At 42.7% G+C, this 15,893-nt stretch overlaps 1 protein-coding gene across 1 annotated transcript in view; it reads right to left on the bottom strand.

Moving 5' to 3' along the window:
* LOC134092203 (metabotropic glutamate receptor 4-like) overlaps positions 1–15,893 on the bottom strand; it is a 122,126-nt gene that overhangs the window by 9,745 nt on the left and 96,488 nt on the right. Inside the window, exons 7-8 of the mRNA XM_062544993.1 lie at positions 13,144–13,280; positions 11,456–12,391 (exon numbers count right to left, since the gene is read on the bottom strand). Of these exons, the coding sequence (XP_062400977.1) occupies positions 11,456–12,391; positions 13,144–13,280 (1,073 nt within the window). The remainder of the gene's footprint in view (positions 1–11,455; positions 12,392–13,143; positions 13,281–15,893) is intronic.

The following is a 15,893-nucleotide window of genomic DNA, read 5'->3' as shown; positions in this document are numbered from 1 at the left end:
GAAATTGTTAACCCGGTGGCCACTCTACAACCAACATCTTCTCTTGCTGGAGTACACTAATGGAATTCAATTCATTCAGCGTTCCCTTCGTTCAGTTAGCGGTGTGACTGAGAAGGGGAGAGAGTGCCCTGATAGAGGCAACATTCCAGCGCATCTAAATAAATTCATAGTCAAGGCTCACACGCTTTTTTAGTCGTTTTCAGGGTTGCACTTCAAACCACTCGGCTAGGGTGGGAAAAGCTCGCTGCACCTACAAGTGACTAGTGAAATGGTCAATCCGAGCATCTTTGTTAGTGCAGTTTCCCCACAGAACCACAAGGCAAACTAGAGAGAGGAAAAACAATATACAGTAGCTCCTCTGATCCTCAGATGGGGCCTAACTAACTGCATTGACTGCAGGACATGGTGTGCTCCCCAGATAGCTACAGGTAGTGATATCACTGAAGCTCTGCCTGTTAGTCAGTACTTTCCCCTACCATGTGACATAACCTACTGTAACACCACTAACAACCTAACAAAGAGTTGATCGGATGACATAACCCCAGGGAAAAAAATGATTTAGATGAAATAATGATTCATGTCATCATATGGCATTGAGTAAATAATCGTATTATATGGCCATTGCGTCAACATGCTGAAGTTTGAAATGAATCTTTGAAACGCAGCTCCCAAGGCCAGAGAACATCTTTTGTAGCACTGACCATGACAGGTTACCTTTCATAGCAAACCTTGTGGCAACGAGGAAGACTTTGCTCACCGATAGCAACAGGTGGGAAACATATAAGTAAGTATTCCAACAGTGCAGTCCATTCAGTGCAGTGCTAAGAACTGTGGGTGGTTTCTATGTATTCTATGTATTCGTTGTGTCTGTTCTTTCTATTGTGTGTCTTACAGACAGTTTGGCACAGCTGTTTGATGTTGTGGACGTCATGACAGCCGGCCCCTTTTATAGAGTATATATAATATAAGGGTATAATACTCCAATGACGTAATTCGAGATCTCGCTCTTTTGGGGATCATTCTTTTCGCTGCCACTTGTGCACTACACTGCCGCTATAGGGCCAGCCTCGTGCCTTGCTTGATGGTGTTTTAAGCCCCCAACGTCGACTTCCAGGCAGCACTGCCATTGCCGACTTAAAGGCACCTAATCCTGAACCTAACCTTAACCCATTCCTAACCCTAGCACCTTCCAGGCAACACTGCCTCGGAGACAACAACGTTGGGGGCTCAAAACACCAAGAAGCTCAGGGCTTGCGTGTGCAACCACCGGCGTTCTCCTCACACCAAGGTGAGGGACTGGGAGTGAATGCCTGGCTGCTTAGGCCTACTTTCAAGGCCTTGCTATTTGATTTTGCACCTAGGTCTGTTTTTCATACTTCTATTTTTTTCCCGTTTTGTTCTATTTTTGTACAAAATAAATAGGCATGATATTATATTCTGTTGTCTGCCCGTTTTCCACTATTGAAATACTTTGGTACAATAATTTCCCGCATATAAGCCACATTGTGTATAAGCCGCAGGACAGTGTTTTGTGCAAGTTAAAAGAAACAAAACCATATTAACACCATATTAACTGCCCCCCTGTATTAACCTCGTAGCTGAAGAAATTTTGTAAAGGCCGCGGCTAATCGTCGGGAAATTACGGTATGTTCCTCAAGCCCTAGTCTGGGATGTCACAGAGGTTATGACAACACATTGGGGATGTTTGAGAATCCCCGAGTATGAGTCACCGAGGATGAGGAAATGAAGAAATCCTTAATTACTATTTCAGAATGTTATCAGACCTGTTTTTGAAGTCCCCATAAATTGGACTCTGATTTGTGTCCCCCTTTAGAGTGATTCATTCGAACAGGTGCAGACCAAAACAGCCGCACCCTTGAGAGGAGGGAATCTCGGTCCAATCCCAAGCAATCTCTAAAGTGGTTAGTCGGTGGTGAGAACGTGATCCAACCTCTACCCGACCCAATTACCTGATTTACTCCTCAGGTGGGAGCTACGTAAATGGCCCCTCTAGGCAGGTATGCTTTGCATTCTGAGATGTTGCAGAGCACACACACACACACACACACACACACACACACACACACACAGACACACACACACACACACACTATAGCATTTAGATGAAGAAATAAGATGAGGTCACACTTGGTCTAGAATTATCTCACAGAAATACGCACTACCTAAAACAGCACAAACAAACTGCTAGCCTACTCCTTTGCTCCCATCTCTTATATATCTGACCAATAAGCGGAGTGAACGTTCTCACATGGTTTAGTGATACATTTTGATTTGTTGGGATTTTTGTCTGTGTGAAAAGAACATGAACCAAGGAACTGAATCACCACATCAACTGATTAGGACCAGAGCAAATGAACTATAGGTCTGGAAACACCCTGTGTGAGGAATTCTCCCAAACAAGGTTGACTAATCAGCTCAACTCCAAAGTCTTTTTAAATGTAGATGCACACTCACTCACTCACACACACACACACACACACACACACACACACACACACACACACACACACACACACACACACACACACACACACTAGACATGAACTAGTGCCTTTGACCTCTTTTGACTGCTTCTACGAGACAATAATTAGATTGTCAACGTTACAATGGCGAGCGGGAGGGGAAAACTCCATGTGAACCATTCAGAGGTGTAATGGCAGTGCGTGCTCGGCGCTGGGGAAGTGCTTTTCAGACGAGTACAATGCAGAGAGAGCCGCCACTTGCCCTAGGACTCCATTATCACCCAGTCCCTCCCCTGCCTTCCCTGTCAAGTGTGCGCTGATTTAGAGCACCTCTCCAGGTGACCAGATGCGAGATTGATTCCACCACCAAAGCGCAGAGCTCTGTGATCAAACACAATAGATAGGCCAGATGTCCCCCATTTAAATGATACAGCGAGCTTCCCCGGGGGGGCATCCATTATATTTATCTTGATGGCGGATGACAAATAAATGACAGCATGTCGCCCGCTGATGCACGGGCGCACTGTAATCTGCTGATGAGCACATGGGCGGACAGCGGAAGGTAAATCAAGAGTCCGACGGACGCCAGGCAAATAATTGCGGTAAGCGATGTGTCATCGCACATCTCTTGGGCTTTTGTTTGCGCTTGTCAGAGGCACTGATCAGGAGGAGCTAGGCTTTCATATGCTAATCCCCCCCTTTTTTAGATGAAAAAAGTCACGGCTTATTATTTGTGCGTAATTTTGTTTACAGTAGTGGAGCGGAGGTGGAGAATTGCACGTTCATCTGTTCATAATTTCTCACGAACACAATGGACATAATGGGTTTCTGGTTATTATTTTAGTGCTCTGACAAATGCGACATCATCCAATCAAACACAACTGCCTTTGTACTGGATGTCTCCATGCAGATAATCATCTTGTTCACAGTCCTGTTTACCTTATTGAGTAAAACAAACATTTGTCTTTGCTACATTTTGCATAATTACTGAACCAACTAAGATTTTATGTGTTTATTATGTTTCTTTTCATATAGGAGTCTTGTCAACGTATACTGTTCAAACTGTTTCATTAACTGGGAAATGGCTTAACAGTCTAAAAACAATGTCACTGTCAGCAGGGTGCTATCATCTGGCTCCCACCGGAGTCTGCCACTGTGGCAGTGGACTCTTTTATACTGAAGGACAAAGGCAAGTCACCACAGACATACATAGGGAGATGGAAGCTGTTTTTTTTAAAAAAAAATAAAAATAATAATAATAATAATAAAAAATAGAGACAGATTCTGTTTACTCTCTAGCTCATCAGTCAACAAGGTATGCGTCTTAGACTACTTGGCAATACATACATGTTTTGCAGTATTTCATATACCACACAGCGTATGTTTAAGTCAAAGCATTTCTCATAGCACATCTGGATGTATCAATGAATGAAACATGAGCTGATTTTGGAATCGACATAGAGATAGATAGAGATAGATTCTGTTAAGTCACTAGCTCATCAGTCAACAAGGTATGCGTCTTAGACTACTTGGCAATACATACATGTTTTGCAGTATTTCATATACCACACAGCGTATGTTTATGTCAAAGCATTTCTCATTGCACATCTGGATGTATCAATGAATGAATGCATTCACAGCACATCTGTTCTGTTAATACTATCAACCATTCACTGCCTGGCTGAATGTTGAATGTGCAATTTATGTACCAACAGAAAGCACCAACACTGTAATGTTTTTTTGTTCCTTGACATGTTCCTTTTCATAAAACTTGGGAATAAATGAAACAGTCTAGTATAAGTAGATAGTAAGTGAAAAAAAAGGCAGAAAGAGGGAACTATGAAATATACTACACAACTTCACACTTTTAAACAACATTTTAATGTTAACAACCTTGCTAGCACTGACTAGTTTGGCTGCAGGCTAAGCAATTTTATTTTATTCAAAAATAAGAGCAAGTAACAGTAAGATGAATGCTGATAAATTTGAACACACACTGTGCCAAGCTACTGAAAATATTTAAAAAGTATGAATTGGACAGAACATTTAGGCGGCTAAAATATTTAATTGTGTCGGTCATCAATGGTTTTCTTTAGAACAATAAATAAAAAAAAAATCTGTTTAATGATTTGGGAATTACAAATGTCTCCTGTTATTGAATCATAAAAGGGGCCAATTAATATTTTATGTGATGTCTAAATGATATCACAGGCCAAGTTGTCACATCCGTCTAAAGTCTTCAGGCGACTGAATTTTCAAGTGGAGCTTTCCCTAACTGTCACAACAGCATCTTAGATTGTCACGTTATATTTTAAGCGTCATATATTAAATCACTTGTCAGTACTTTTCGCATGTATTTTGGGGGTATCTTGGATAGCCATTTGCCAAAAAAGAAAAAAGAAAACATCAAAATGAAGGAATCCATTTGCTTATGTTCCTACTCTGGAAACGTGATTCAGTGAGACGAGAATGAGCTGTTCAGAACTTTTCCCTTCATGACATCAAGAAGGGATGTTGTTGAATAAAACTGCCTCAATTTTACCTATCTGAAGTCTTCACTTATGACTGCTTTTATCCTGCAAGTTCGGGAACGTAGAAAAATGTCAAGGCAAAGTCATCGTGCAATATGAGGCACATAAACAGAGCACTCTGAACAGAGAAGAAAATGCTATTGTGCCTCTTCCTTTGGCATTTTGAGGTTTTGTACAACATAGATCTTTTATAAAGACCTCAAGAAACGATCTAAAATTGTGGGAAAAGGGGTAAAATATGCTACCATTAATCATTCTGACTCAAAGAAATTCACATTATTTCAGAATAGTAACTATAAATTCATGAATGGATGTATCTTAGTGAAATAACAGACAAAACATCAAAATGTCTTATATTGAAAGAGTTTTTTTTTTTTTTAATCATTATTTGCATGATTTCAAAAAATGGATCCATATACTGTAAAATCTGATGGCAGCATACATCATTACTGATATCGTGCTCATTCTATGAAAATGGATCAGCGCCTTCATTCTAAAGGCCCGAGTATGGTCGGGCGTCTGCGACGCGCGCACGCGGCACTGGTGAGCGCGTGACGAGAATTGCGTCATTTTTACGGCATGCGTCGCGTCTTTGAGTCGACCAAAATTTAAGACCGCGCGTCTCTTTCACGCGTAGACTGCGCATGTGTGAAACGGAACTGCTGTAAAGACGCCGCTCCAGTAGGTGGAGCACGTACAGAAATAACGCTTAAAACGCAGCAAACAGAGACAGAAGAACACTTAAACTGGCGTTTCCTACACGCTAACGTTGTTATATGATGACAAAACATTAGTCTTTGAGTATTTTAATAGTCAGTTGTAAACAAAGACCTCCTATGTAATCCAAGTTGTGTAAATGGACTGAAGTTCGCTCTAAATATATACTTTTATTGATTATGCTAACCGTTAGCATCTCTATGGGATTTCTCATACACATTAGCCATAAGCTAACCCATTAGTTTAGCTGTAACTTGGAATGCTAGCCAACGCGTGGTGTGCTGTGCCTGTTCTGGTGGATGATAAATGGAGAGATGTGAAGAACCAACTCATCAAACTTTTCAGCAAACATGAGAAAGTACTAGTGGTGCTTCTCCTCATCTAACAGCTGCATCTTTTGTGTATTTAAGTGTGGAACACTCCTTCCCTGGCTCTTCCTTAGTTCAGTGGTCGCACATCCTAGAGTATCACAGTTAATTCGTAGTGCGCCGGCGCTAATCTTGATCGGCTGGCGCGCATTCAGGACACAGACGTTGGAGTATGCCTCTTATATGCGTCTAAAATGACGCACGTCAAATGTCCAGTGCCGCGTGCGCGTGACGCAGACGGAGGAGTGTGCTAGCGCCTTAAGACCGTTTCTCAAGTCTCATTCACTCTGCTGTCCATACTACATAACAGCATGTATGACTACATGAGTACAAGTCTTCTTCCCAGAATTTGGTTCAGCAGCTGAAAGTTGTTCATTGCACACTCCCACCAGCTTTCAGCAACACTAGCGAAACCTCCCCCGACTCTGCTTTTCTTTGTGATAATGTCTCAACAAAAAGTACCACAGAGATAAAACACTTTTTAAATAAATGTAATTACTTTCCAATATGTAGCTAAGAAGTTTCACATTTTTAAATCACAGATGAAGAGCATCTAGATTAAAAGAACTACTACACTGTCAAAACTCACACCAACTCCTGACAGTTGATGAAGAAACACCTTAACCATAAGTTCTTCTTGCGGGAGCAAAAGCTAATTAAATAACTTCTAATAAAATGAAGGAGAAAGGCGAAACCTCTTATCTTAAGCCTCTGAAAGAGAATGTTCCAGGTTTTCAATTAAGCGAGTAATGCATGGTTTAGGCGAATGTGAGCAGAAATGGAATGAGCCCTGTTTAAGGGCATTCGCTAGTCTCTTTCCTGTTTTGTTATTCCAAGCCACATTGGCTAATGGATTACATCATCTACAAAAAGCTGATGCTCCCATCTCAACTCTACTTTAGAATTCCCTTTCATCTAAGAAGGACAGCTGAGGGAGAAAAGGCTTTGTTTTTCAGATCCCCGTGTCTATTCCATTTGCCCTGACAATGCAGTATTGTAATGATGCATCGCTAATATTCCTGTGATCCTCGCTCACAAAAGTGCAAAAGTCTTTTTTTATGCTGCCTTTCTCAGTGTTTTCTGTATATCTCAGATTCCGATACTTGGCATGCCAGGAACATGTGGAATGCTGCAATATATCTCAGTTTAACATTGAAAACACCCTCCTCACTGCAGGCACACTCAGAAATGATGTGTCATTTTTATGAATTGACTAGTGCTGATGCAAAACACCAGTCATACATCTCCGCTGAAAAATAATGGTAAGCATGAAATGCCACAACACAAAATAAAAAATAAGCCTCGTGTACAATTGTTAACACACAGTTTTATATTTTACTGTCATTTTTTAAAAAGATAAGATAAAGTATACTTTATCTCAATACATACGCATTATATACTGTATACTCAATACATGAACATTTTATAAGCATTCTGATTGCTGCTTACACCTTGTCATATGAGTCTGTGTCCAAGGTTCCCCATATGAGTCTCATCCTGTGCTGATCAATTTAAAACCCACACCTGCTAGGACAACAACAGCAGCTCTATTTCCCTTCATCTACCTTTCCAAATGGTGGTTATCACCAGTGTGTGTGTAGCTCTTTTAAGTGAACACCTTCTTCTGTAGCGGCCGCCATATAATGTCCTTTGATGCTATGGAGAACGGTATATGTACTGCTAATGGAAATGGCCCTGTGCCCTCTTTTGTTGGCCTTTGTCTTTGTGCTGCATATCACTGCATTGTGCGCTCCCTCTCTCTCCTTACGCTGCATATGCCTGCAGCTGTGTGAGCACAGCTATTCTTCCAAGTGCCACATCTGCAGTCGGACTTCTGTTGGCCAACATCTGCTATCCCACTTGTATAGTTATGAACCAGATTTTCAAATTCACATTACTTTTTATTCGCAAGGCTATAAGATGATATTGGTACCTCATGGCTGTGCTATCCCTTGGTATTTGCATCTACTGTATTCGAACAGACCTTTCTGGACACTGCTGCTGATTTCAAGGGAAAAGTCAACAGTCGTATCTTCTAGGTCATATCAAAGACCACACTAAAACCTTTCCCCAGCAGAACACCATAAGCAGCAGCATATAGAGAAAAGGACAGAAAAAAAACACTATGTGGCCCCTTGTTTACCAGATTCCCAGATAATTGCAACTAGATTTACTTCATCTAATATGTCACCCACCCCAGGAGGCGCCTCAACAATCTCGACTCTGCCGTTATCTCGACTCTGCTATTATGTAAGGTGGATGTGCACCTCATTATGTGGCTGGAGCTCCCAGCTTTCCCCATCCCCATGTCTCACCCATGCCCCTTCCATACCCCACCCCCACCCCCACTCACATTCCTCCCAGAGCTCTGTTGGAAGAACACTGCTGGAATGGTGATGATGCTCAGTGTTTGCTATAGTGCAGGATGTTACATTCAAACCCTGTTGTACGGCCATATCAGCGTACATTCCACTGCAGGTTCCATATTGGAACCTGACTCTTTTGGCTGCAGACATCACACTTCTGTGACATCTCTCTTCTGATTTATATGTCCGGACCAGCTGTAGTATCTCATCTAGGAGAACAAATGGTCTTCTGGAAGTAACTTATAACCTCTGAACTTAATTTATAGTGACAACTCAGCTGTCACTAATGTATTGTATCCTATTTTTTTATGTGAAGGTTAGAAAAATACTGTCAACAAGAGCTAGGACTGAGGCTAGGACCCTTTGTAAACTTTGTGATGTTGTTGATGATGACTGCTAGTTTTTCTGCCTTGCGGATCTCACATTCTGCAAGGGTGGGTCAAGAAAAGTGTTGAAGAATTGTTGCACTGATAATGATGCTCTATGTCAGACACACAATATGTTTTCTTTTAAAAAATAATGATGGCACATGGGATCTCCAAAACTCACATTTAAGCCTATTTGGTATCAGCTCCCAGTTAAAACAACACAGAAACTGAACTAGTTACATCATTTATGAAACGCATATGATAATTACAGCTAAGGTTTCATCTTATGTGTCTAGACAACACATTCTTAAAATGAATTATTCCTCATTATTGTTTGCACAACCTCTCTTTTGGCTATGCCAATGTTGTCAACTAATAATAATAACAAAAATCCAATACATATCCATCAATCTCTTCTACCTTCATCACTGCACTTAGGGCAGGACAGAATTTTCTTGTGCTGAGTTTGTTCAGATGTTGTGTGTCCATCACGCTGTGTGAATCAGTGTGATATGTGAAATGAAGCATGCGTGAACATGTCCTGCCTTTATGAATGAGAACACCAATTCTCTTGTGTTTGCCCTTTGACGCTACAGAACTTTACTTTGATTGCTTTTGCAACCAATATTTTTTTAGTTAAAAATAGAGACAGAAAATGTGCCTTCTGCAGTCCCTAACAGTTCAGTCACACTACCCAGTGATGCCACCTGTTTGCAAGTCACACAGTAAGATGGCATATGCAGTTCTCTGGTACCTGCCAATAACTGATGCAAAAGAAAGAGCATAAAGCCCTAACCTACCTCATTTACAATACCAATACTTGCTAATCATACAGTCACATGTACAAATGTGTTAAAGGATGTGAGATGTGCAAGATAATTTGTATTAAACTGTGTCATAGATTACCCCTCTTTGAGTAAAGCAGATGCCAATTCAATTACCTCACTCCAGCAGTCCTCTGTCAGCTACGGAACCACGGTTTCATTTGTAAGCAACAATTTCAAGGTCTTTTAAGTGATTAAACATCGACAGATTACTGTTTTGCTCTTCATACACTAATCTATTTAGTAATGAATCAGAAGAGCAAGCAGCAATGAAATTGCTCGAGGAACACAACACTCTAGAATCCGAGCTCTGTGACTATAGTTACAAAAAAATGCAAAAGCGACGCTCGGGGGGGGAGTGCAGATGCCATGCGGTCCCTGTGTACACAGCTCCCATCTTTTCTAAAGGTCACTGGTTCACTCCGGGGTGGTGTGTGAACAGAAGGGGGAAGGGAGCAGTACAAGAGGAATCCAGGCGAGGTTTTCACACCAATTCCCAGCAGATAAAGTGTGCCCGCTGCTCGTCGAGGCCTCGTGCGACTCCTTCTGTGGCGTCACCCTGTGCTCTGATGGCTGCCTGCATTTCTAATAGGCTCGCCAGTCAGCCACCATCTTGGCAAGCCTGTAGGCAGCTTTTTTCCCTGATAGACAAGATCAAGTTTCCATCTAAGTTTAATGGGGAGACTCATAACTCGACGTAGAATTGTAGACATTACGAATACATCGCAGCAATTTGTGGTTTGATTTGTATACTGCTCTTGTGCCTCATTTTACTGCGTATTAAGAACTAACAAAATGTTCAATTGAGCCCAAATGTCCATTATCCCATTTCCGACAATGTGATAGGTCAGGTCTTTTAATTACAGATATGGCTTTTTCAATGGCCCCATGTTCATTCTTTCCCTGTCGCATGGTACTTGCCACACTTCTCTCAAGAGGTCACAACACCTAGTGTGTGCTTAACACAGCGTCTGAGCCCAGGAGAGGGCATCTGTCGTGGGGGCAGAGAGAGACTCGCGTTCCACATTCACAAAGTCGCGACGTTTCTTGTACATTCCCCATGACCTCCTTTTCCCTGTTCTTTTAATGAGACACAAAGGCTGCCAGAGCATGCGGCTTTCTGCATCGATTCTTTACCAGGGGCAGAATAACTTTGCATAAGGTTCCCAGGTACAGGCCAAAATGTGATAAAAATAACAGCTTATACATCCCCGATACCCTCTATACCTATTTAAATGTTCATCTGGGAACACCTTGTGCCGCTCAAGAGGGTGCTGTCCGCATGGCCTTGCATGCACTCATCTGCTCTCCCTCAGTGGGGAAGTAAAGTAAAGCAAATCTACGCTTCTTCAACGCTGAGCTCTTATCTGCACTGCGAGTTCTCACTCTGTCTGACTTCATCTTTTCCTCCGTGTTATTTACAGTGCCACTCAGTATCATGAACGAGAGCACTTCCAAGCAAAGCGCTTGACACCAGAAGAGAAGAGAGCCATCGGAATTGGAAGTAGTCCAAATATTTTCCCTTCATCATGCCTGGCCTTTTCTTAACAATGTCTTGTAAAACTGATTTGACATGCTTGTCTCTGTTCCACTTGCAATGCTCATTTGGAACACAAAAATAATTGTGAACAAAGAAGAACATTATTTCATCTTGTTCAGTGACCACAAGACATAGTTTTAGTGATCAAATGTGGACCTTCCCATGTAGACCTTGTATGATCCTTCATTAGATCACCATCATAAGACATATTATACAGAATAGAAGGACAGTGCTTTGGGCAGCTCGCATGTCACTGACCTTTTCTGTGGACTGGGAGGTGCCGAAGAAGATGGGGATGAAGGCCAGCCAGATGATGCAGGTGGTGTACATGGTGAAGCCGATGGGCTTGGCCTCGTTGAAGGTCTCGGGCACGCCGCGGGTCTTGATGGCGTAGACGGTGCAGGTGACCATCAGCAGCATGCTGTAGCCCAGCAGCAGGATGAGCGACAGGTCCGAGATGTCGCACTTGAGCACGCCGCGCGCCAGCAGCGGGTTGACGGTGCGCTGGTCCTCGTAGTCGATGAGCGCCTCCGACGGGTCCACGGAGAACCAGAGGCAGACGCCCAGCAGCTGCACGGAGGTCAGGCTGAAGGTGATGACCAGCTGCGAGGCCGGGCTGATGAAGCGCGGCGCGCTGACCGACACCTTGCCCTGCTCGAAGATGCGGTAGATGCGGTTGGTCTTGGTGAGCATGGCCGCGTAGCTGATGCTCATGCCCAGGCCCAGGAAGATGCGGCGGAGCGCGCAGATGCCCGCGTCGGGCGCGGCGATCATCAGGAAGGTGGTGGCGTAGCACAGGAAGATGCCCGTCAGCAGCACGTAGCTGAGCTCGCGCCCGGACGCCTTGACGATGGGCGTGTCGTTGTAGCGCACGAAGGTGACCACCACGAACAGCGTGGCCATGATGCCCACGATGGCCAGCAGCACGGGGATGACCGCCCACGGCGAGCTCCACTCCAGCTTGACGATGGGGATGGGCTGGCAGCCCGTGTGGTTGGCGTTGGGCCGCAGGTCGAAGCGGCACATCTTGCAGGTGGACCGGTCGTACTGGTACTGGTAGCCGTCGCACAGCTCGCAGTGCCAGCAGCAGGGCATGCCCTTGACCACCTTCTTCCGCTCGCCCGGCTTGCAGGGCTGACTGCAGATGGAGGTGGGCACCTGCTGACTACCGCCAGGCCACTGCATCTCCTCCATCTAATGAGGAAGAGAGGAGGAGGAGGAGGAGGAGGATGAGTAGACCACAGCAGCAGTGACAGGTAAAGAACTCCTCCAGGCATAAGACATTGCTGGCCATTCCCATCCCAGGCAGAGAAGGCTGACTAATTCATATTTAACACATTCAATCATTACCTTGTAGGCAATTAACTGTTCCATGAAGCCTTTACTCATGGAGAATTGTAATTAAAATCACCACGAGGGTTTTTACTGAGACCAGTGTTTTCCATGGTGAACACAGAGGCGTGCGGCATTGATTAAAGCTGCTATTAAAGTCCCTCCAATTAACTGGAGCTAACAGTTTTGCCTCAGGCCAACATATCCGACTATGGTGAGTTTACAGAATTTAGAGATACAAGTCAAAGTCATGCAGTTACCTTGTGCTTTTTCAAAACTCTATGCTAATGCCTTTACCCCCAAACTCACATTTCTGTTAGCTAGCAGTTTTGTTGCTCCTTGTAGTCACATTCTCAGTGCACAGAGGGATGTCACATCTCACAAAAACATTGTTACAGAACAGAGTGATGTCTGGCTATGAGGTGTATGGGGACCAGAATGGAAATGGTATTAAAAAGAAAAGGTTGGATCATCACAGACTCAATGTGGGGTGATCTAGTTTTGAGGAAAACATTGGTTCAAAATATGGTCTACAGTATATCCTGAGGAATTATATCATAGCTATATGCTATCATAACTATATATCATACTTGATGGATCTTCTCTAAGCTTACATTGAGATTAAGCTGGTCAGTCCAGTTGCCAATCTTTTTGTACTCAGATGATCCGTTCCACCACTGGTACTGGAAGATCTCATACCGGCCCGGGGCATCTCCATTTTCATTAAAGAGCACAGGATTACCAGCAATACCTAAAACAATAAAAAAAAAAATAATGAACATTGACAGAATGAAGTCCACATGAGCAGATAAATATGTAACATTTTGGATTTTCTTCCATTATAACAGACTGAAAAAAGGGGATCATTTTTCATCCCACTATAACTGACTATTACTAAAGTATTACCCTTTAATATAACAAGCACTTGGCTCCTATTGTAGGTTCATTGCAAGGTTAACATTTATTCAGTCACCTTACAGCTATGAGACCATTTCCAAAAAATCTGTACCACTCTAGACTTCTCTTCTCTCTCCCATGTATAAAATAAGTGAATCTGTATTCTCATGTGCAGCATCAGATCAAAGCCTCTGAAAAAAACCCCATCCAAAGTAGTGTCTCCCCCTCTTGTATTAGCTTGATGGGAAGCCCCCATTCCGCATAAAGCTTTCTTCACTCAAAACATGGATAAAAGCCAGTGTGATCAGTGCTTTTGGACTTTCTATTGATGAATATCCCCTCTTTGTGTTGCGCAAGAAGATGCAAGACGTTAATCCACATCTCGATGAGTCAGCCTGTGGATTAAGGCATTAAGAATCGACTTACATACGCTTTCACGACAAAGGAGCCGTGCGCACAAAGCACCCACAGATGTACAGAATTACTCTGGCTCGATGTGGGAGAAATATTTATACAAACACCAGCTGAGCTACTGAGGGGAAGGCCAGTAATAATTCTTTATTAATCTGTAGAATGAATAATCTTAGAGGTTCTTTTCACACAAAAAAAGTATATTGAATGTTGCTACATTTTTCCTCCTTAAAGCCAGTGACTGAATGTGTGATGCTAACATTTAAGTGGTAATATCCAGGTGCTTTCTTGGAGGGAAATTTGCTATGCTATGAAAAATTGGTGTAAGACATGAGACAAATAGCCTCCCATTTGGTTTTACTGCACGCATCACCCCTAACCGCTTACCACGTCCTCGTATTTTATTCTTTATAGATAGCTGCAGGCTTCTGGAATCAAAAGAGCGAGGCGGGTTAGACCTCCCTGGCTTTATGTTAGTGGAGACGTGGCAGAGGCCTCAGCCAGAGGCCTGTGCATTCATGCTTTACATAGCATATTTCTTTTGTGCTAAAAAATATATATTCAGGAATTACAAAAAGATGCCAGAAGATACATTCACTTCCTGATACGGCTGCTGATTTCTCTCAGTGATGTAGCGGTCTGTCTTGTCTGCTTTCCAGCCTCGCAGGTGCTTCATACCTGAAGGTACGCATTTTGTCAGATGACTTTTCAGATATGTATATAACCTTTACCAGCAGAGAAGGGATATAAAGAATGTAATGCAATGTATAAGGTATTCTTATAAAGGACAGCAGAGACTACATGACAGCTGGGCTCATTCATGATGGCCAGAATCTGCCGACTGTCTTGTATTTGCACAGCAAGATGAACAGTGTAAAGCACGAGTGGAGAAAATATCTTTGATAAGAAAATAAATAGATAAATAGTTTGTCATCACTGTCAAATGAGGATTGTACAGGCTATAGTTTGCTTGAATTTTAATAGAGTCTGTTTGATGAGTACTTGATGACTGAAGTTGATATGGTTTTAAAGCCAGAACAACAGCATTATGACAGACAATCAATGAGCATTGGTATGCCTAGACATGTCCCCTCTGTATTTATCTTTGAACAGCATGTCCACACGAATAGTTTTAGGCCCAAACTGTACAGTGCCGCTTTAATGCAGTAAATACCGGTCAATCAAATAGTAATGCTCTGTCTGTGTGTGGGATTTATGCAACTGTGAGAGAAACAGAGCCTAGAATAGAAACATTATAGCACTGACTAAGGCAGAACCATCGCGTTCCTTCCAGCAGCCAGAACACTGACTCAAGTGCCTAATTTATCACAGACATGACATCTCTCCCTATACATTGCCATCCCCATTCACTATTAGTTTCACAGAGTGGATTACATTAGTCACTACACCCCAAACCCCTCACCCCCATTTATATTTCCTGTGGTCTCAAAATTCACTCGTTTGAGTTTAAACATTGGGATATCACTCCCGAGTCCCGACCACAGACCAATAGGCAGAGTTTGTGACATTGGCAATCAGATCAGAGGCAGCATATGTGGGGACTACTGGTATACTGTAGATATATGAGATATACGTATATAAGAAGATATGAGATATACATCTCTTCTGTTGAGTAGTGCCCCAAATGTCCCGTGTTCTGCTCAGATTTCAATGAAATACACTTCTGATAAAAAAAACATTTCCGGTTGAGGTGTCAAGGGATAGAACCATCTGCAAGTGTTACCATGTCATACTGTAAATGAGATGCAAACACAGTGCTTCTTTCTTTGTTGTCATTATCCAAACTTTGATTGGCCTCGTTGAAAATAACTAAAGTTCTTCACCACTGATCTGGTGGTGTGTGTGTGTGTGTGTGTGTCTGTGTCTGTGTCTGTGTTTGCGTGTGTACCAAACTTTGTAATGGATGATAAACATGGACAGAGTGCTACTTAATGGTCAAATTGGTGAAATTCACATCGCGTAGTAGAACGTAGAATAACAGTCCTTGAATCGGTCTATTACACTGGTAACTTAAAAAAGCAATTGCGGACTTCAT

This window comes from Sardina pilchardus, chromosome 9 (genome assembly GCF_963854185.1).
Source record: "Sardina pilchardus chromosome 9, fSarPil1.1, whole genome shotgun sequence".
Taxonomy (NCBI): Eukaryota; Metazoa; Chordata; class Actinopteri; order Clupeiformes; family Clupeidae; genus Sardina; species Sardina pilchardus.
Note: the sequence above shows the minus strand (reverse complement) of the source record. Positions and strands in the feature narration are given on the sequence as shown.